We start from the raw sequence: 22,697 nt of genomic DNA on the forward strand, positions 1-22,697 counted from the left end.
GGCAGACCTCACAAAAAAAAAAAAAAAAAAAAAAAGAGAGAGGGGGAGGGGCTGGGACGAGAGATAGAATTAGGGTATTTTAATGCAAAGAGAAAACAGAAGAGAAAAATAAAGAGATAAAGTGAGAAAGGGGTAGTTACGGAGAAAAAGAAAGATAGATTACATGCGTATGGGTGGAGAAATAGAGGGGGAGCTTGAAAGGAAGGGAGAAGGGGGAGTGAAGGGGGAGAGGGAAGGGGGGGGGGGGGAGGGAAAGGGGGAGGAGTAGGAGAGGAGAGGAGCATTCCACCACAAAAAGTTGGGAGCTGTGGTAAAGACCAAGTGACAGGCATGATGGGTAGGTGAGGACTCTGTTAGGCACAGCCCCCCTGTAGGCAATTGATTACCATGCATTGGTGCTTCACTTGGAATGCCCGAGGGGCACATTTTGCTCTCATTTATTATTTCACTCACAAAATACCCACCCATTAGCCCGATAATGACGGGCTGGAAGTGTGAACTTGGTTTCTGTGGGTACACGGAGACGGGAGACCACGGAGAGGAAAAGAGGAAAGAATGAGATAAAAAGGATCAAAAGGTAATGAGAGTTTATAGAGATATATAATGATTACAGTAATAGGGAGAAGAAAGCATGTGTGTAAAGAAACAAAGGTCTGTGCAACAAAAGGTAAAAGATTACACCAAAGTAGGTGCGTTGGACCATTAGGAGAAACTGAGAACTTTGAAACAGCAAAATGTTTGTTTTGATGTGATTAAAGCTGTTTAGATCAACTTTGTTTTTATAGGTTTTCATTGTCTCTTGCAAGAAAAAATGCTTACTTCTAATTTAGATCATAATTAACATTATCATTGTTATTATTCTAATTGTTTATATTATTAACATTATCGCCATCACCATTATTATCATTGTTATTATCATTATTTGTAGTAGTAGTAGTAGTAGTACTAGTAGTAGTAGTAGTAATAATAGTAGTGGTGGTAGTAAATAATAGTAGTGGTGGTAGTAATAGTATGTTTTTGGGTGTGTGACAAGAGTGCCTCACATTTAATCAGACTTCATGAAAGAAATTAACACAAGTTTTTTTTCTTTCTTTTACATCAAAATAACATCAAGATTAGAAAGGGCTATGAAACCCTGAGTGTAGTGCAGGTTTACATGTTTGAGGGTGACAAATACATTTGTACTGACATCATGATATGATACTGTAAAAGTGGACATTTTCGCGGTGTTGAAATTTTTGCGCATTTCGCGCAACAAGAAACTAGCACGAAAATGAAAGCACGCAAATATTTTTGCATGCCACATGTTCCAGTACTTGTTGTCTTGATTCCGCGGAATTAAAAACACGCGAAAGTCTTCTGACACGGCCAAGCGCGAAAAATTAGTCGCGCGAAAATATCCACTTTTACAGTACTGTACATGTACTTCCAAAGATGTCACTTTTTGTATCCAGATGAGTTAGTGTCCATTTGTTTGATTATGTTCAGTAACCAGTTCCAAAAGTCATCTTCCATGTACCATTGGTTAGTAGTAGGTTAATCCAGCCATGTCCTTTTCCTTTCTCTCTTTCATTTATCAAAGATATATAAAATGTATTCTCAGTATGACCCTCGTTATCCCCCTAGCATTCATCCACATGTCCTGACCTTTTGGGATGTTGAACTAAATTTTAAGAGTGAGCATCTGTATGTTTTCCACATGTGCAGATTCATATCTTTTAGGCATTAAAATTCAAGAAAGGAAAAATTAGCCAGAAAAAAAAGTTCAGAGGCTACTGGCTATCATGTATCTTGTATCTTGGATAATGTAACATAATGAAAAGTCAACGTCATTGAACTTACGAACTCGCCCAAAAATGCATCCGGGGAAAAAAAAAAATAGCAACAACATGCACATTCAAACATGGAAAGTCCTTACAACCTGCAGATATTGCAAGCTTGTCACAATAAAGAAATACCATGACAAGCAATTGCATGCAAATTGCATCAGCATGCAGGCTGATATGCCCGTAAATGGACAAGATTAATGGCAGTGTTGAGGGCGCCATGTTTTATTGATGTTAATGAAGTTAGAACTGCATGGCTGGTTGCACTAAGTCGTCGTTAGGAAAAAAAAAAAAAGAGGGGAACTGAACGACTTCATTAACTGTGAGGGACTGTCGCCAAATTTAAAGGGAGCCAAATCTTGGGGAGCAATGGTTCTTCTTTTGACTGCCGGATCCTTCAAATTTATATTCATCAATGCATGTCATGTTGTCACTAAGAATAGCAGTTTCAACATTGCTCAGAAGAGATATTGAGAAATCTATATTTTGAGAAATTGTGGAAATTATGCATTGTACATGTAAGGGAGCAATAATAATTGATAAAACTGTGGGTTTTTTTTTCAAGAAATGGCAAGTGTTGCTATATTTTTGGTACCGGTACTCTTTACAGATTGGACTGTCTCAGAATTCCAAATTATGTCTGGAATCAGACAGTTATGCTTTATACATCTTGAAACATTACATAGGTCATGAAATATAAATCTTTAATGTTGGAAATGATGAAATCATTAAAAAGTAGGACTGAAAATAGATCAAATAATTTTTGTTGCCAGAGGTATTATGTATGACTGTTCATTAAGGGTGACAAAGATTTGATATTGTTTGCAGAATTGAGATATCTTTTCAGTGTTGCTATGCTGTCTTGATTATGTAACCATGTATGAACTGCAAATGTGCATTGCATTGTAGATTCTGATATGTTACTTGACAGAAATGTTCTAAATGAGAGAGGTCTGTTAGGAAAGAAGAATATCAAATCCACAGATTTGCAAAATTAAAAAAAAAAAGTGTTCATGCAGTATTAAGAATGTTTACTAGGAATATGGGAATGTAATTTAATAGTTATGTAAGGATCATGAAGTATAAAGCATTTGGATGTACCACTGTTTTAAGTACATGTTCTTTTGTTTTTGTTTTCTTGTTCTTTTACAAATGACCCCCTAATTTCAGAATATCCACAAAACCTAAGGATGAGTTTTTTTTTTTATTTTTTTTAATATATATAAATTGGATTGAACCAACTTTTACCATCATAAAAAATCTGTTGCAGCAATTCTTGTTCATTTCCTTTACCTCTGCCAGCTATTTTGCTTCTTTTCAACAATCATTGGTTATACCCCGCCAAACGAAGTTTGAAGGGGGTATATAGGAATCAGCGGACGGTCGGGTGGTCGGTCGGGCGGTCGGTCCGTTGCAAATCTTGCATCACGAACTACTTCCTCAGTTTTCAACCGATTCCCATAAAACTTGGCACAGATGTGTGCCTTGGGTTGTAGATGTGCAAGACGTATTTTTTGACAGTACCCAAAAGTACGTTGCCTATGTGGTAACGGCATATTATGGGCAAAAATAGGTACAAATCTTGCGTCGCGAACTCCTCCCACAGTTTTTGATCAATTTTTATGAAATTAGGTACAGATGTTCATCTGAATATGTTAATGTGCAAGACACATATTTCCGCAGTGGCAAAAAGTGCGTTGCCATGGTAACGGCATGTTATTGGTAAAATATAGGGCAAAATGCTTCATGGCAAAACTGCTTCATCAGTGTTCTTCCAATTCTCATGGAATTCATATTGAATGTTTGTCTTAGGATATAGGTCAGCATGACACATTTCTTGACAGTGACAAAAAGTATGTTGCCATGGTAACAGCTCACATATTATGAGTGCAAACTACTTCCTCAGTTTTTGCCCAATTTCCATGAAACTTGGTACAGATGTGTGCCTTTGGTTGTAGATGTGCAAGACGCATTTTTTGACAGTACCCGAAAGTACGTTGCCATGGTAACGGCATATTAATGGCAGAAGATCAAGGAAAGATCTTGCGGATTTAACTACTTCCTCAGTTTTTTGACCAAAGCTTATGAAATGTGGCACACACCTTGATCTTGGTGGGAAGATGTGGAAGACATATTTTTCGGACGTGTCGGAAGCTGCGTTGCCATGGTAACGGCATATAAATGGCAGAAGATCAAGGAAAGATCATTCCTTGGGTAAGACTGTCGTCACGGGGCGGGGGTATTAATCACCTTAAGTGATATTTCTAGTTTTATTTGTCATTGTCTTCATCTGGTCTTCTCCATTGTTGTCTTAATTGTATATTTTTTCTCCACCAGCTGTATTATCAATACATGGTTGCCAACTGGCATATTTTTGTGCATTTAGAAGATCTTTTTTTCTTTATAGAAAAAAGACACACTTTTATTGTTCATACATATAAGTATCTTTTTTTAATCCTTAAAGGTTTAATATTTTTGTGACATTTAGATTGTCATTTAGTATTTTTTTCTTTATAGAAAATAAAAACATACATACTTCTGTGCATAATATGTTTTTTGACCCGTGAAGGTTAGCAACCCACTCACTACCACCGCTATCATCATCGTCGTCATCAACAACAACATCATCATCCGTTTTCTTTCCCGTGCATTTTTTTTCTATGTCTTTATTTTCTCATTCATTTCCTTTTATCGCGGCACATGTGATGGTAGTACTTGTACATGAGCAATCAATGTTCAGGTATCAATGCCAACAAGCTAGTCATGGTCTTGACGTGCTGTTGGAATATGCTTTTTAATGATCAGTTCTGTAGTGATGCTTTTCAAGTGGTATCTTATGTGTTGGAGTGCCACTTGTACTGAATTGTGTTCATTCACCTAAATGTTTTAAGCCTTCAAATCAATCTCCCAGCAATTACAACTATCCCTTATTGCAACAATAAAAAATGAAAAAATGCCAGATTATTAACACAACAGTAATTACATACAAAGGAGTCATGTTTTATGACTTAATGTCGATAAAAGAAGATTTTCATGAAGATGCCAGCATGTGCAGGTTACTAGGAGAGTACTGTATTGTGAGCAGGGTCTGGAACACAGGCTAGTAGGATAATGCAGTAGTCAGAGCTGAGTGCTGTTTGTAAATTGATGGCAAAACACACAAGGCTTGGCATTTGGTCTTTTATTTTAATCAGATGCTTTACATATATCATGACTTGAGGAATTTTCCCTTTTTTTTTATCAGAGTGATGCTCTAAAGCTTGTTTCTGCGATGCATTGTTCTCGTGAGTGCTAATAGAGCTGGCATGTCATCATAACAAAGAGCTATACTGTAATAGCTCAAATTGCACTGCACGAAGGCACCTCCCGACCTCCTATAGTAGCTTCAGTGGTCTCTCGAATGGAGTGCCACGTGTACTTTAGGTGGAGCAATGAGAGAGATTAAATTGAGTATTCAGACACCTGCCAGAAGTTTAGGATTGTTCTTTTCCTGATAATGCCAATTGTTCTTTACTGATGCTATTGATAAGTTTAACAATTAGTTAATTTCTAGAGCCATTAGTCTATACCCATCATGGTAGTGATTGGTCTGCATGCTGTAGGGGGAAACATGCAAAACAAAAGCCAAGAATCTATATATGCATACCTAAACACCTCACACGTTCTGCATTTATGTAGTGATTTTACTGCAATCAAAACCCCCAGGTACTGCAAAATTTAGCGTCTGCAATCAGTTAATAGTTACCGCCTCTTGCATCCAGGAAATCTGAACGTCATAAATTATTATCCAACCTCTATTATACACCTGACTACATTTCGAATTCTCATTGATCCTTGTCACTTTGTCGTTCATCAAATATACATCAGAGGCACTTCATGAAGCGCAATTTGGAGGCAAAGCCGTACATTGTAGTTATCAAAAGTATGAATTTTCCATGAAGTTGAGTAAAAATACCCAGGCTCAAAAATTTAGGGTAGCTGAAGAACCACAGTGCCGGGCACTGGGCGTGCATTATGAATGACGGCTGATGAAAATTGTATTGAGCTGCCATTGAGATTGGCTGGAATTGAATAGTATGGAAGGCCAACAGGTAGCTCTGCCAGAATCCAATTAATTTGCCCCATGATGGGGGTATTCATTTGTCCTTTTCGAAGCCACTGGAGTATGGTGGTTTGTTATCCAGACCCATTAATTTCCACGTTTCAATGGGGCGGTGAGTACTTCAAGTAATGAACAGAATTTTTGATGAGGCGTCGTGCACTCGTGTCCACCACCCCCCCCCCCCCCCCAGACATGTACACGCAGTTCTGTTCGACAGTCATTAGAATGTTTGTTTCAAGTGATATTCATTAACTTGAGCATTGCAGACATCAGTACTATGCTGAGAGTTTGTTTTTCTGTATAAAATGTCCCTTATATATAGCTCACCATTTCGTTCGTTGCCCCACCTTTTTTTGTGTGTGTGTTTTTGTTTTGTTTTTTGGTCTCACATGATTGAAAGCATAAAATACAATAGCCTCATCTCCTCGCTATTCACTGATGTGTCAAAAAGTGTTGGTGGAGAAGTGCCTGTAATCAGGGTGGGGTGCGTGAGACACATCAGATCATCCCTAGCCCATGTGGTGGAGAACCAGTTCCAAGAAAAGTGCTTAAATTGATGCATCATGAATATATGATATAAGCCTGATGGTCATTGTGTATCGCCTTTCCCCCTCCTCCCCCCCCCCCAAAAAAAAAGGGGAAAAAAATTCACATGAGATAGGAGAGCATTAGGAATAAAAGGAAATGGAAGGGAGCTATAAATGGTGATGAGGGTTTGAAGGGAGCGGGGAAGGGGGGGGGGGATAGCTGTTACTGGTCAAACATTCGGGGAATGATTCTGAATATTATCTGTGGATTGCTTAAATTGCATGATGATAGATTGAAAGTGCAGTGATGCGAGCATTTCATATCATTGCTACATTTACAAAATGTATGTGTTCAAATCAATTCATGTGTCCTCTCTCTTCCCTAGCCTCTTTCTCTTTGTCTCCATGCCTATCCATCTGTCTATCTATTGTTTCTCTGTCTCTGTGTGTTTTGCAGTGTTTCTTTTATAATTCATGCATTCTTGTTGAGTCCTAAGTGTCCTAAAGAGTGCTATCTATCTATTCCTTAAAAGAGTTACAAAATCACAGAAAATCTGCCAGCAGCATCCAGTGCAGGGCAACCTTCCAACAAACCTTGGGCATCTACTTTGTGAATGGACTATCATGTCTTGTCCTATATGTTATGACCTTACTACCACTCAGATTGACTTTTTTTTTTCACTTCACTGGTTAAACCAATTTGATGCACTTCATACATTGCTTGCCTTTTCACTCGCTAAGCTGTTGTTATCATAGGTAATCCTACTAAACCCTGCATTATTGTTGGTCCTGCGCATTTTCCTATGAAATTTCTATATTCTTTAAGAAAAACCCAATGTTCCGGAAAACATGTTTTCAGTAGTATATTTTCAAGTTTCCTGTGTTCCTTTCAAGGGACTACAGCCAACAGACATCTAGGTGTTGAGTTCCTTGATTGTGTGTTTTCAATTTTTGTAGGAGTTTTATTTCTTCAGTTGTTTTAGTTTTGTCATATTCCAACCAAATGTAGTGAGTAGCAGTTGCAATACCCATCCAAATTACCATCATGAAGGTGACTGTGTAATGGATATGCTTAAGGTCATAATATTCAAGTAAAGGTGGTAAAAAGAGGGTGTCAGACTAACTTGTGTGAAAGCTTGAGATCCACTTCCCAGCAGCACCCCCAAAAGGCATAATGTCCCTGTTTGTTTGTTTGTTTTTGTTCCTTTTGTTTTTTATATCTTCCCAATCGCAAGTATTTGTATAAATGCAGACTGGGATGTCCTTGGTTTTGCACTTTTCCCTCATGAACTGTGAAGAGGAGAGGAGGTAATGAGATGAGTTTGTAATGACATTTCTGAACAGATGTGTATCGACCTTCATGCATCAAGAGATCAACGTTTATGGAAAATTAAATGTTATGCCTCTTGAAGGCGCACCCCGCGCTCACAAAAGGGAGGGGCGTCGTGTGTATACGTGTGTCGGACCAGAGCGGGAATTATTTGCACAAAAAAAAAAAAGAGCGCAGGAGTGCATGGCGCATCTCAGCAGTCTAATCCAATTAATCCCGCTTTTTTTTTTTTTTTTTTTTTTTTTTTTTTTTACTTTTGCCCCCCTCTCTCGGTTGAGCGGGTGGATACCTGTGGGTTAGTGAAACTGAGGCGGGACCCCTGCCTGAACACCTTCAGAAGAGGAGTCATTAGCTTGGATGCCAGCCATGGTCACTACTGTTTATTTTTCTTTCTTTACCTTTTGTTTGGTCTAAAGGTCACTGTTCTGTACATCTATACTCTCCAAAGAGTGCAGCTAGATGATGTTCATGACCAAAAAAAAAAAAAAAAAAATGATCCCGTGAGTTGTGTTGTCTCTGCATATCTCCTCCCTGTCTCCCTATATCATCTTTGAATGAAAGTTACCATCATGGTTGCATAGTTTTGCTGAATGTAGCGGCGGATCCAGGGGGACACACAGGCATGCAACCCCTTTAATTTTGTTTTCTTTTTTTTTACAACAGAAAACTGACAAGTTCATTGATTTTATTCCTTCAAATTTACTGCTCCAAAATAGGAGTGTACGTCTGTATTAACAGTTAAGCATCAAGTGGAATGTTCATGGCACAGTAACCTAAACACAGATTTATTGTACTTCTTGTTCTTCCGTCTGGATTTAACACAAGTACTGTCTGTATTACGACTGTTGATCATTCAGGATGCTATTATCAGTCAAGAGTTAATCATGTGGTCAAGCTGCATAAAGTTGTACCTTTCTCTATGACTTTATGGTGCTCAGCTGACAGAGCTGTCTATTTTATGGTGAGCCCTCCTGATTTCCATGTTAGATTTCTTTGGTGTGTTATAGTGCACAAAGGGGTTTCACCACAGACCTCATGGTATTCTTCTTTCTTCAGTGTTCTTGAAAGGGGATGCCCCCCCCCCCCCCCCCCAGTCTAGGGATTTCCCCTTTTTAGTGGACATCTGATATGGGTTCACAAAATGCTGGGACTTGATATTGGGGAGGATTAATCATGAATTCGTGGGTATCTGCAGATTCGAAGTCTGGTCTACAGTGATTTTTGTCTCCTTTGTTTTTTAATTGATTTCATGCAAAATGATTATGTCACTTAGAAACAAAACACTTCATTTTTTGCTATAATAACTTTAGGTGCTTTCACATGAAAAGAGGCTTTTTTTATGTGTCCTTTTGTTGTTTTATTTGTCTAAGTTTCTCATGAAGGTATCTTAAAAGAACTCGTGATTATGTATACTTCTGACTCTGAGAATTAGCTTCATCTGCTTCAAATACATTTGCGATGAGTTTATCTTCATAAGCATCGGGATGACTTGTAAATCGTGTTGGTGTTAAAGAGATCATTAATATCTAAAAGAAAATGTGTGATTGAAAATGATTTTCCCAGTCTGAAAGAGAATGCATGTTTTTGTCTCAAAGGTGTACATTTGTATGATATTTATTAATGGTAATAATGGAGTACGGTTTCTAGTTTGTCTACGGGAAAAATGACCTGTGTATTATTTTGAAATGTACTCAGCCAATCATTGTGACTGTTATACTTTTTTTGGGGGTAAATGTTTGCACACAATTTATTTATTTTTTTTTTTTTTGCATCTTGTATTTAGAAATCTCTTGATGATTAAGGGGACTGCTGGAGTGCATTGTATGATCAATCCGTTTCTCCCAGTACACTCAGATGTTTACTCCTTCACAAATTGAATATGATGCACTCATGTTTCCAAATAGGGCATAATTCGAACTGACAGATGACAGTTTGAAGTTGCATTCATTTTTCATCAGCTTGTGTTCACTGAAGTTTATCAAGCTCATTTTTCCAATGCATATTTCAGAATTTTGATGAGTAGGCAAATATTATGATTTTGTCTTCTTCTTTGAAGGGGCAGGGGCTTTGTTTTTGAGACATTGCCCCTGCAAAAGTGGTTATGACTTTGCCAGCTTTTAGCTTATTTTTATCCATTTGTTTGTTCTCTTATTTTTCAATATGTCAGTCTCTTTAATACCAACTTTACACGAACTGTAAGTAATAGATTCTGACAAAATTCAGGGGAAGGGTGCATTTAGGGAAGTTACAACTGGGTCACACAAAAAAAAAAAAAAAAAAAAAAACATGATAAAAAACCCATACTCATTAACTTTTAGTAGCAATTTGAATCACCATCTGGATCCAGGGATTTTTAAAAAGGTTTGTCATTTAGTGTGCAGTCATAGAAAATATATAAAATGGAGGGCAGACTACATTAAACTACTGTGTCATCGCGGAATGCACAACATTACGAAAAACAGGCAACTAAACAACTTCATTGAGAAGCAAGTTTGAATGCAGTTGAAAGGAAAACAAGAAGGAGCTTGTGCATCTCTTAAAAAACAAATAAGCTAACAATTACATACATGGTGTTTGGTTGCATCAGTATACTGTTTTCATTATAAAAAAGCTGATTTATAAATCAATCCCAGAATTGAGTCACCTCAGTGTCTTCCACAACAAATTGCAATAGATGAATAACATTTTTAACTAATCAGTGATAAAGCGCCTTGGCTGGGGTCCGTATTATTCCTTTGTTCAGTCAAGATTTTCGTCAAATGGTCCAGACCGCTTATGCCATGATGGTTGATAGTCATCTTAAGAGCATTTTTCTTTCCTCCTCCTTTTTGTCTTTCAACAGGTTACAAGTAGTTGGATGCATGCCCCCACCAGTGTCGTCAGCTGTAATTCTGACAAAGGCGGTTGGGGGAAATGAGGTAAATCATTGTGCGAGGAAAGTAAAATCAAATATTTTCCTTCTTAAGGTGCTGTTCCTGTTGCCTTGCCAACAGTACTAGTTTTCTCTTACTGTAGAGTGAAAACTTTGCCATTACAATATATATGTAATTATATATAGATAATATGTGTATATATATATATATATATATATATATATATATATATATATATACATATATATATATATATATATATGTATTATGTATATATGTATGTATATATATATATATGCATATATATATGTGTGTATATATATATATATATATACATACATATTTCTATATATATTTCTATTATCATTTTTTTTTTTTTGCTGGCCAGTTTCAGTGAACGTGGGTTGTTTCTGATTATGTGGAAGAGAGTATCTTTGTGCGTGATTCAGTATTTCCAAAAATATCAATGTGTCATCATTTTCTGGATTGTTCAGGGTAGCATAAAATTTGTGAGCATTTCCAAGTAGCGATCTTACAAATTTCATTTGTAGAGGGAGTTAAAGGGAAGAAAATTCATACCTCAACCTTTTCCCCGCTGATTAATGTTCTCTTGCTTTCAATGATAACAACGATGATGATGATGATTATTACTATATGGTTGTTTAATTACCATTACTTTTGTTATCATTATCATGTGATGCCACAGTCATGTGTTGAAACCAAATCTCAAACCTATCCAATTTGCATGAATTGAAACAAGATTACCACCCACATGTTTTTCCTGTAAAAAGTATCTTTTGACTGAGTGTACATTTACTTTGCGAGAAATCAAAATAGATACCAAAGTACGGAAAACGCAGGTAATGATAAAATACATCATGACGTTAGTAACATGAATACAATATGAGAAGAAAATGATGAGAGGGCTTTGAGTTTTAACGGGCTCACCAAACTTGAGAAAGGTTACCTGTAATTGAAGACGGATCGGTGATAGCAACTGTAACTCATCTCTCCATGATTAAGCTTTGTGATATCAGGAGGGTGCAGGGAAGTTATTCCCAAGCCCCCTCTGGAGTATGTGTGTGGTTTAGGAAGATGGGATGAACTCAAATCTATTAGCCATGCCTGGCCATTAAAAGTAGGATGCGCATCTGGTAAATACATTTTTCGCTGGCTAGATTCATCTTCCCCCCCACTATGACACTTCAGCTATCACTTACCGTGGATGAAATTGGCCGGGAATTTTAATTCAGACATTCATGCGTAATATGAGCCGGTTTTGGAAATGAGACCAGAATGGGGGAATAGTACCAGTCTGAATACTCTCCCGTTATAGAAAGTTGAGTATTTTTTTTTCATTTTTCGCTTCTTCTCCAGTATTCCATTGGTGAAGCTTGCTTCATGTTTCAATCTATAAAGTCCAGGCCATGAAATATGGACACGCTTGATGTCAGAGCATGTTTGCCGCTTTTGATGGTTGAAATATGCATGGGGGGACCTCGTCACGGTTGCTTGGGCACGTAGCAGCGACAAGAAGCGGGACTCTTCCGCCGTTCACGCTTGGTAGGTGCTAGATGTAGTTATACCGCTACTGCAGGCAGTGTGCTGCCACGACATGGCCCCGCCAGAGCCCCGCTCATCAATCAGACACAAAATGTTCCCTCAGAGAGAGAGAGGAAAGTTAAGCAAGGAGGGGGAAAATGGAGACGGAGCACGGATGGGGGGGGGGGGGGGGTTGGGGAGGAAGAGAAAGAGAGAGATAAAGAAGGAGGGATAGGAATATAAAGAGAGATAGATATATATATCTGAGAGAGGGTAAGAGAGAAAAGGATGAAGGGAATATATAGATAGGTAGATAAATATGGCAAGAGGGAGAAAGAGAGAGAAAAGATAGTTGCAATTAAAGAGGGGGAGAGATGAGCACATAAAGTCATGTACCTTCTGAGTTGCACTACAGCCTAAGCTGCACATATATATCAATGTGTTCTCCCACTCAAAGAGATAAACATGGGATGTTCTCTACCAAGAGTTCATCGGCTCCGTATATGTCAACAGCGCAAACATCCTTCTGCCTTTGTCATCGACTTCGCATCCTACAGTGTGAAAAGACATTGCCATGGCATATAGAATAGTGTCTCATTTCTCAAGATAACTACCGGTATTCATAAACAACCGTTCTTGAGGGATATGTTTGCAAACAATATTAAAGCAACAGGGCATGGATACTCCGTCAAGTAAATTGCATGTGTGATGCAATGATTGAAACTGATTTGTGAAAAATGCACAGTGTATCAGGCTAATGCTACTGTCAGTACATAATTAATCAAAAATATACAAAGATTTACTTTAGGGAAAGCTAGAAGTTTTCACACGTACAGAAGAATCTGCAATCTACTTTTAGGAAAAAAAAAAACGCAAACACGTTGTACAAGTCTATTTTTATCAGATGAGAAGTGTAAAAGCTGAAGGGTGATATTCATATGTCAGAAAAATGTTAGAGGGCATATAAAGTTCAGAGGTATTGTACAGGGTACAAAGACTAAAGACAAGGATAATAATGAGATATGAAAAATTCAAACTTCATTGGAAATGGAAAAACAAAAGTAGAGGACTCGCGACAAAAGAGAGTTAAAAGAAGGAAAGAGAAGAAGGAAAAAGAAGGAAAGAGAAGAGAAGAACAGGACTGGAGAGAGTGAGAGAAAAAATATGAAAAGAGAAAGAGATAGGAAGAGAAAAGGAAATGAAGGGAGAAAACAGAGAGAGAGAGAGAGAACGCCGTAAAATGTGAGCGAGTGAAGTTGGCTCTTTTCTGTGCTTTCTTGAGCCGATCTTTTCCTGGGGTGTTTTTTGACGCCTCCCGCGATCACCCAGCCGTGAAGATATATCTAGATTCATTGTCCAATGACCGCAAGCAGTGTGGCGGGGTAGAAAACAAAAAAAAAAAAAATGGAAACAAAAAAGAAAAGAGGAAGGGAAGAAAATGAAAGGAAGAAATTTATGATATGATAAAAGTCAGCCATTTGGATACGAGCATTTCACACCTTTTGATGCTCGAGAGTCATCCTAATTGTGCGCACTTCAGAGGCTGTCTTCAACCACCGTAGGGACTTAAAGAGCTTTCAAAAACTAAGACATCACTTAGACAGTTGCTCTTCTCCAAATTGCAATTTGTTTGTCTGTCTTAATTTTTTGATATGTACTGAGTTATATTCTGGTGGCTTTTCAGAGTGCTGATGTCTCGAGTGCTTTCGTTTCTCCCACATCTAGGATGTCTATGTTGTTACACCCACGCTGCTAGCGCCCAGACTCCTACTTATAAATGAATGTTTAGTTTCAAAGAAGACTTGTGATGAGACTAAACTCTACAAGTCAGATGCACAAAGATACAAAGGGGTTTTTATTGTCTAGTTTGAGTGGTTGTAGAATGAGGGTTCTTGGGCACTTTTACGGTGACAGAGAACAGTGGTTGTTCACTTTCGAGTGCCGTTGGTGGCTGTTAGTTGGCGTTCGCTCCGGCAATTTAGAGTACCTGTCATCTCCATATTTTATCTGACATGAATTTTCCATGGAGCCATGCTTTCATCCCAGGTTCAAGTGATTTTCGGGCGTGTTTCCACGCACATTGTCATTGATCACCCCAAGCAGGTTGAGGGGTTGCCCACTGTGTGCATATACCCCACACCCCTGAACGGGGGAAAGCTCTTGCGGATTGTGCTACTAAATTGACCAAAATATCCATAATTTAGAGGTCAAACTATCATAAAGTATTTACCCAAATTTCCTGAGATTGGTTTAGAGGTGTGCTATGATTTTTTTCCCTTTTGCCCTTTGTGTGTGTGTGTGTGTGTGTGTGTGTGTGTGTGTGTACGTGTGTGTGCCAAATGCTTCCAACAATGTCAATTGTGCATGGCGTCAATGACAAAGCCCCGTCACTTACTGCACTCTGCGTCCATACATTACAAATGATGCATGCAATGATATAATAATGAAAGTGCAATTACGGAAAGATGGTGGCGGGACCCCCTCTGGAAGTTGCAAAGCACCATGTAATTACATATAGTGAGTACAGGCATGCAACATTTACGGTGTGAAGGACGCTTTGTGTCATCCCACATTGTCACTTATTGTAAAATGCTTTAAGTTTTATGTTTCCTTGTCAAGGATATTAAACTTCTATTTAGTCTATATGGAACCACACCACACACCCCCCCCCCCCCCACCTTACACACAAATGCATTAAGAGAAATAATACAGAGGGGGTCCATTTGCTCACATAATTGTGTTAATTGAAGAAATTAGAGAGCATGTGCTATGAAGGTGAAGGTTATGAAAATGTCAAATGGAGTCCTTCATACACATAGATATCAGCTGTAGAGGATAGTTATTGCCTTCAACAAGTGTTAGTAGAACCTACTAAATTGTATCCCATACCGAGTGTGGTTAACATTCACTGCCTTTATTACAGGATATGTAATTTTTTTTTTAGAACTTTAAAGCTTTTTGTTGTAAAGGAAAGGCCTGTTTATATCTTTAAACTTTCACCAGATAATTATCAAGTACTTGACATTCCTCTTTTATTTGTTACTTTTGTACGTCTTTTTGCCCAAATGTGTAACTGTAATGTGGCTCAAATATCATAGTATGAAGCAGAATGTAAAGAAGTTGATAATAAAAGCCCCTAGTGTGACATAATTTGCAGTATACATGATATATAGCTGTATATTCATACACCCCATGTACATATATATTTTCCATATTTGCATCATGTATATATACATATATATATTTATGAATAAATCTTTCTCTGTTTATCTACCTATCTAATGTATATCTTGTATATATTATGAAAAAAATATCTGTAGATTAATAGAGAGAGGAGAAAGAGAGAAAGAGATTGGGCAATCAAACAGGATTCTGATTGGTCTAATCTTTTCTAATATCATAAGACTGTAATGGGATCTGTTGATCGTCACATTTCAGGACTCCCCCCACCCCCTTTTTTTTTTTTTTTTTTAGACCGAAGACGAATATCCCTGCCTCCATAAATGAGTACAGGGTGAGAATTGTTGCTTTCCTGTTTAACCCATTAGGTCTGAGGTTCGGAAATTGCCATAGAGTGAAGGCATAGCCAACCTATTCCTGGGTGCAAATGAGCTGATTGTGTTCTGTGCCGTTGCCCATTATACTACTTGCTCTGCTGTTGAGTTTCGTAACCAGTAGTGTGAAATGTGATCTGAACATCAGCCCTGCCATCATAGTGTCTAGATGGAATGCATTTTGGATGTGGGGTCATGAGTCCTAGGGTGCCGTGTATGGAATGTTGATGTTCAACATTTATAAGCTAGGAGAAACTCGTGCTTGTGGATGCTATACATTTCTGTGTTTTTCTGTTGGAGCTATTATTTACGTTTTAGGGGCATATACTTAACCCGTTGAAGATGGACTGATTTCCTTTTAACACGCATAATTTCCCATTTACCCCAGCCCAAGAATACTTGGAACCAGTCTTCAACAGGTGAAGCTTTAAAAGTAGGTTGGATTTTATCCATCTTTTTCTTCTGACCCCCTTCCCCTCACTCCCTCTGTCATCCCCCCCCCCCCCCCCCCCACTGCAGGTGCTTAATAGGATACCGGCTACAGGAACGTGTACATTATTATTGTTGGTGGGGAAATTTATTCATTTCTATCATTCATTATTTCATCTTCTCCATTTCTTTCAGGCTGCAGCCATTTTCAACTCTGCATTTGGGAGCTTTCTGGTAAGTCCTGCCATATCTTTCAAAACTTCAATATATAAGCCATGTGATGTAGAAACTATCTAGCAAGGGGGGAGAGCTAGAAATATAACACAGATAATATTTTTTGATATTTCTTCCCATGATGCTATTCATGTTTACAATAACATGCAGGTTTCTTTTTTTTTCTCACTTGTTGTGTCACATTAATACACAAATAACAAAGAAAAGGAAACGTAAGGGAAGATTGGAAAAACCTGCCCGTAAGTGACCTTATACCAATTCTAACAATGCTACGTAACCAAACAAAACAAAACAAAAAAGAATAAAGGAGTAACACCATCTCTAGCTAGACAGAAATAGAGCAACAGCTTTAAAGGCCCGAATTCACGTAGGTGGTACAAATGAAACCATGGTTTAAACCATGGACAAAAACCATGGAGCGCCAAGTGTCGCATGGAATATATCGTTACGAAATCAGTCTTTTTCGTCGATGAAATGCTTATTTTGTAATGAAATGAAACCATTTTGTAACTAAATGAACATTTTGTCCATGAAATTATAATTTCATTAAAAAAACAGTCATTTTGTCGACAAAAGAACCAATTTCGTAACAAAATATTCCGTGTGACACTTGGCGCTCCATGGTTTTTGTCCATGGTTTAAACCATGGTTTCATTTGTACCACCTTCGTGAATGTGGGCCAAAGTGTCTTTAATCAGGTATGTTGGCTAAATTTTCTGTGTCTGTTAAAGGAAACAGAATGACACAGATATGTGAAGTGGACTTGTAGCCAATCACTTGATGCAGTTGGGTAATGAACAGAACTTGGTCTACAGAAGTTAGATTCCTTCTCTCTCTCTCTCTCTCTCTGAGAGATCTTGGAAGTGGGAGAGTGAGTTTAGCTCTTCCAGAACTCATCATCAGGCCCGTAGCCTTGGTGGTAAATGACATCTTGGGAGTTAACGGTCTAGGCAATGCATATTCACAATTTTCCTATTCACTGTGTGGTCCCCCCCCCCCCCACCTTACCCCCTTAACGGCTGCCATGGTAAATCTTGCTTCATCCTTTACCGGGCATCTTTCTTAACCTTCATCATCTCCCCCCAAACTCTGCCTGCATCTTCAGGTTTTTCACTCTTGTCGCGATCTGTTTTTTATCTTTCTCTCGCGGAGTTCCTCATTTTTCTCCTCGGTGACCCTGTGGGATCATCCCGCATCCATATTTGATGCCCCCCTTCATCTATCTTGCATGCGCTGAGGGTGCTCGAGTGGCAGCCATGTCACTGTAGCTTCATTACATGCCGATAAGCACACGGTTAAACACCGGACGGTGTCACTGCCATTGTCGGAACCCTTGTACTTTATGCAGATTTGCTTCTTACTCTCCCCCTCTCTCTTTTCTTGCTTTCTTGCTCCTTTTCTGTCTGTAAGTTTACTTTTCTTATCAGTCGTTTTAAGCTGCAAGCTTTGCTTTGCTCTTCTTTTGAGTCATCATGCTGTGGTCTAATGCTCTTTTGTTTTTGCACCTTTGATTTCAATTGATTTCAAATTGATGATACCCTTTTCTCCATTTGCATGTAGTATGAACCTTTTTCCCCCATTATTTCCTTTTCAGTACATCTTGTTGTGATTCATTATGTATTGTAGTTCAAGTCATGCCATTTGTTCTTATGTTTGTATATGGTACATCCACTGAGTATATTTTATATCACAGTTTTAAAGTTCTTAATCCCTTGTCTCTTTTTTTTTCTTTGCAGGGTATAATAGTAACGCCGGTTCTGCTCCTTTTATTTGTGAGTATTTCGTCCAATCTCGGGAGATTGTAGAATTCTTCTGCCTGATATTGGGATTTTGGTAACATGCATGTGCACTGCAGTCATGGGGTACGGCTAGCTGTTTCATCTATGTTCATAATGTGTGCTTTAATAATTTCGTTCACTTTAAGGATGATATCAATCTTTACCAGCTTGACTGGGTTATTGACAGGGTGCACAAAACCCTTTTCATTTTTCATCTTCTTAGAAAAGTAAAGGTGCGCCATATATACTTTCCACACTTGACATCTAACATTAACTTCAACAAATAACCAAATCTTCCCACTTCCTATCACCATAGAGACACAATGACCTCTCATTCACAAGTTACAGAGTTAGACAAGAAATTGGTATATGGTATGATCGTTGCCCTTCCCTTATAGAAGGAAACCAGCATTTTCGCGTGCATTTCCCTGTGACTGCTTTCATTGCAAATGTTAACATAGTAGATGTCATAATTAGGTAGTTATATATTATACAAAAATGTTGATAATAATTATGGAAGAAGTAAAGAACCACAGGATATGAAGAGTTTTATTGCAAAATGAGCTAAGCACCATTTATTAACATTTCAAAGTAAGTCCATCATCAGATAGAGCAAAATTAAACCTTTCCAGTAATACCTCACTTGTGACATAACAAGGAATATTCTAAAAGTTATGATTGAAAATATCATGCATTTTCTTATTATTTTCTTTGGGTTTTTTTTTTTTTTGCAGCTTTAATCACAAATACCTCAACTGCACAAGAATGGAGTTACGGCGCAGCTCGTTTTGAGATGAAACTCTTCATATATTGATAAATGCAAGGCGCAACATTAGCACTGGCCCAGGGCCCCTGCCACCAGAAATAGTTGTTGGGCCACCACTTTTTATCAAGAAATGATTTGTTTTTGTGGCTCGATTTGGCTACCAAAAATATGTGAGTGTGTACATTGAATAGCAGGAAATAAGTTGTGACTAGAGTTGCCAGTTGCCCCTAGTCTTCATGGTGAAACTCCCAAAAGACCAAATTCAGCCAAACTATTTTTCATCGCAGCCCAATCTCCTGGCCAGATTTTATCCATCCAATAATAGGACCTGGTATACCCCTATTATTAACAATTCATTCTATGACTATGTGGTGACATAGAAAATCATGTTTATGTGTCAGTTCAATATTGAATATGTTAGACTTTGTAAACTTAGTCACAATATGTCCTAATTGAAGCCCTTATCACGCCTACCAATTTTCACATACCAGGTAATTAGATGTCTAACCTGTCTGTAGTGGCCTCCCAAGGGAGATGACAAAAAGTGGCTGTTATAGACAGATGACTGTTATAGACAGATGACTGCTATAGACAGGGTTGTTAATATGGCTTATCTCTTGGGTAGAATTGTTTTCAGTAGCCGTGCGAAACTATGCATACTTTGCTCCCGATATTAAACTTCAGAAGTTTGAGCACGTCGTCTCACTACAGACAAAACTACTCGTAGCTTTGGTGATAGAAAACTACCCATACTTTTTGTCTCTGGCAGGAAAAAATGCAAACGCGCAACAGCGTACAAAAGAATGCACAATGTGCATAAATGACATAAATGGATCTGTTATGGCATCACAAACATCTCAAAGTTTCAGCCACGCGTGGTCACACTACACAAAACTAAGCATACTGTAGTTTTGCAAGAAGTGAAAAACTTCCCAAGTGGAAGCAGGAAGTTTTGTGGGAAGTTTCGCTGGTAACTTTTTTTGAAGTTTGCTGACACACTGCCCAAATTACACAAGCCAAATACCAGGTAGTAAAACTAGTAGTTTTGCATAGTGTGATGGTACCTAGTGACCGTATACGGCAGGTAGCTGCTAAGTGCAGGTTTGACTGTAACTATGTTTTATAATGATTTTAATGTTTGTTTGTTTTTATTATTTCATTTTTTAAGCATTTTTTGTAACTTTTTGGGGGCTACCAAATTATACTGTTGGCCACCAGATACTGAAATTTGATGATTTTAGTGGCCCAAATGGGTCACCAATAAAAATAATGTTTGTGTTCAGCCTCGTTATATCGATTAGTCAAATATTAATCAGCAATTGGATAATCATGATCACATGGTAGTGGATTATTTGTGACATTTTTCAGCGAGAGGCCAACAATGCCATATGCTGGACTGAGGATAGCTTTAGTGCAATTGATACAATAGAGCCTCTTATTCTTATTCTGTGGAATGCTTAGAACTGGGTTACTGATAATTTTGTGGCGTGTATGGGAATGTGATTTGAGGAAGCAGCTCATTATAAAATTGGTATGCACCATGCATACATTTGTATGTGGTGCAAAAGCTGCATAAGTCCGTACTGTGGGCTTAATGGTAATACTGTGATAAAGACTGCTACAGAAAATTCAATGTGATGACATGCATTGTTTTCAAAGTACACTGACTATTTAAAATGCAATACATTTGTAGATTGTTTCACATAGCGAACAGTTTCAATCCCATGAATAAAATGAGTCTCAAACATGCAACTGCCTGGGAACCAAACATGTGACAGAGTTTCTTGGTTCTCATACAGTGGGTACATGTTCTGGCAAAGTCACCAGGACCAAGGAAAGTGCTTCACTCTCGGCCGAGAGTGCATGCTGCGATCAACGGCGATGCCGCGTCGTTGGAGCTGTTTTGCCCCAGTTGTCATCAGGGGATGTTGCCATACAGTGGGGAAAGCGTCGGTGGCGTATTTCCCAACGATCCTGCCCGTGTTGTCAGCGACAAAAATGTGGGATTATTTTTATACCACATATTGTTTGTGAAATCCAGCGCAGAAGGAAACAAACAGATGCAAAACTCATCTCCTTCCGCTCATAGTGCACTCCATGGCATTCTCCCCCTTCAGCAAATTCCAGAGCACAACATTGAAACATTATGTGTACTATCACAAAACCATTCTGGAAGAGGATTATGAATGGACCGACCAACAACTCACATAGCAAATTCACTCATATTCACTTCAAATTCACTTCCACTCATAGTTCACTCCATGGCATTCTCCCCCTTCAGCAAATTCCACAGCACAACATTGAAACATTATGTGTACCATCACGAAACCGTTCTGGAAGAGGATTCTGAGTGGACAGACCAACAACTCACATAGCAAATTCACTCATATTCACTTCAAATTCACTTCCACTCATAGTTCACTCCATGGCATTCTCCCCCTTCAGCAAATTCCACAGCACAACATTGAAACATTATGTGTACCGTCACGAAACCGTTCTGGAAGGGGATTCTGAATGGACAGACCAGCAACTCACATAGCAACATTTCCACCTTCTATGACGTTGTACAATGCACAGTTTATTTCATTGTGTTTTTATTTTTTCGCGAGTCTCGCAAGTCATCCAATGTTTGTGAAATTGACATCTCCTAAAAATGTTGCCACCCATAACCAGAGACTCCAACCCAAAGCACCTTCTGATCTGGAGATTCTCCCGCCTGAAACTCCTAGCAAACGGGAGACTCCAAGTTAATGTGTGCGAAGTGCGAAGTTCCTAGGGTAATAGATGCTCTCTGGTGCTGCTGTAAAAGTGGATATTTTCGCGCGACTAATTTTTCGCGCTAGGCCGGGTCAGAAGAGTTTCGCGTGTTTTTAATTCCGCGGAATCAAGACATCACGCACAGGAACGTATGGCAAGCAAAAATATTCGCGTGTTTTTATTTTCGCGCTAGTTTCTGGTTGCGCGAAATGCGCGAAAATTTCAACACCGCGAAAATTTCCACTTTTACAGTATCTGAGGCTTACTTTTGCAACATACGATAGCAATAAGTAAAAAATCCTTTCCAACGGGAGACATTGAGCCAGAGCGGGAGAAATTAAATCTCAAACGGGAGAACGGGAGATTTTGCAAAAATGGGTTTTCGGCGGGAGATCTCCCGTTGAAAACGGGAGAGTTGGAGTCTCTGCATAACACAAGTGGGCAGCATAATGTATCAAGGGTGGGGAACTGCTAATTTTTCTCATGGAAGCTGATGGCATTGCTTTCTCATTAAGTCAGTGTGATTCGTGACCACAAATTCCACCACTTGCGAAATTGTCTTCCATGGGTGCCAATTTGCGAAATACTGTACAGTGTACCGGTATGTGCAGCGGCAAAAGGGCAATATGGCTTGGGAAGCACACTGGAGCAAGAGATGCTCATAAGCAGAAATTTGGCAGAACTAAGATGCTAGTGTACAATTAGGTACTTTGGAACTCTTTGCTTTTCGTGTAAAGTTGACTACTTTAGCAATTTCTTGTTACAAACATTTTCAGTAGGAAGTAATTCTCAAATACTTGGTTACTTAACATACTTAAAGACAGCACAGCAGTGTACATCATAACATACAAAGTATACCAGCAACACAGAGTCTATCATGTGTGCGCTCAGAAGGCATAGTGATATGGAGATCCACTCCATGTATGTCCTGTATGCTACTCATTGCATTGTGTTCATATCACACGCTTGACACTATGGC

The 22,697-nt window shown here is 38.6% G+C and overlaps 1 protein-coding gene across 1 annotated transcript in view; it reads left to right on the plus strand.

The window, feature by feature from the left end:
* The window catches only part of LOC140234818 (sodium/bile acid cotransporter 7-B-like), a 55,258-nt gene that overhangs the window by 15,399 nt on the left and 17,162 nt on the right, over window positions 1-22,697 (plus strand). Inside the window, exons 4-6 of the mRNA XM_072314856.1 lie at window positions 10,628-10,703; window positions 16,379-16,417; window positions 18,154-18,189. Of these exons, the coding sequence (XP_072170957.1) occupies window positions 10,628-10,703; window positions 16,379-16,417; window positions 18,154-18,189 (151 nt within the window). The remainder of the gene's footprint in view (window positions 1-10,627; window positions 10,704-16,378; window positions 16,418-18,153; window positions 18,190-22,697) is intronic.

The sequence above is a fragment of the Diadema setosum genome, chromosome 11, assembly GCF_964275005.1.
Source record: "Diadema setosum chromosome 11, eeDiaSeto1, whole genome shotgun sequence".
Lineage (NCBI taxonomy): Eukaryota > Metazoa > Echinodermata > Echinoidea > Diadematoida > Diadematidae > Diadema > Diadema setosum.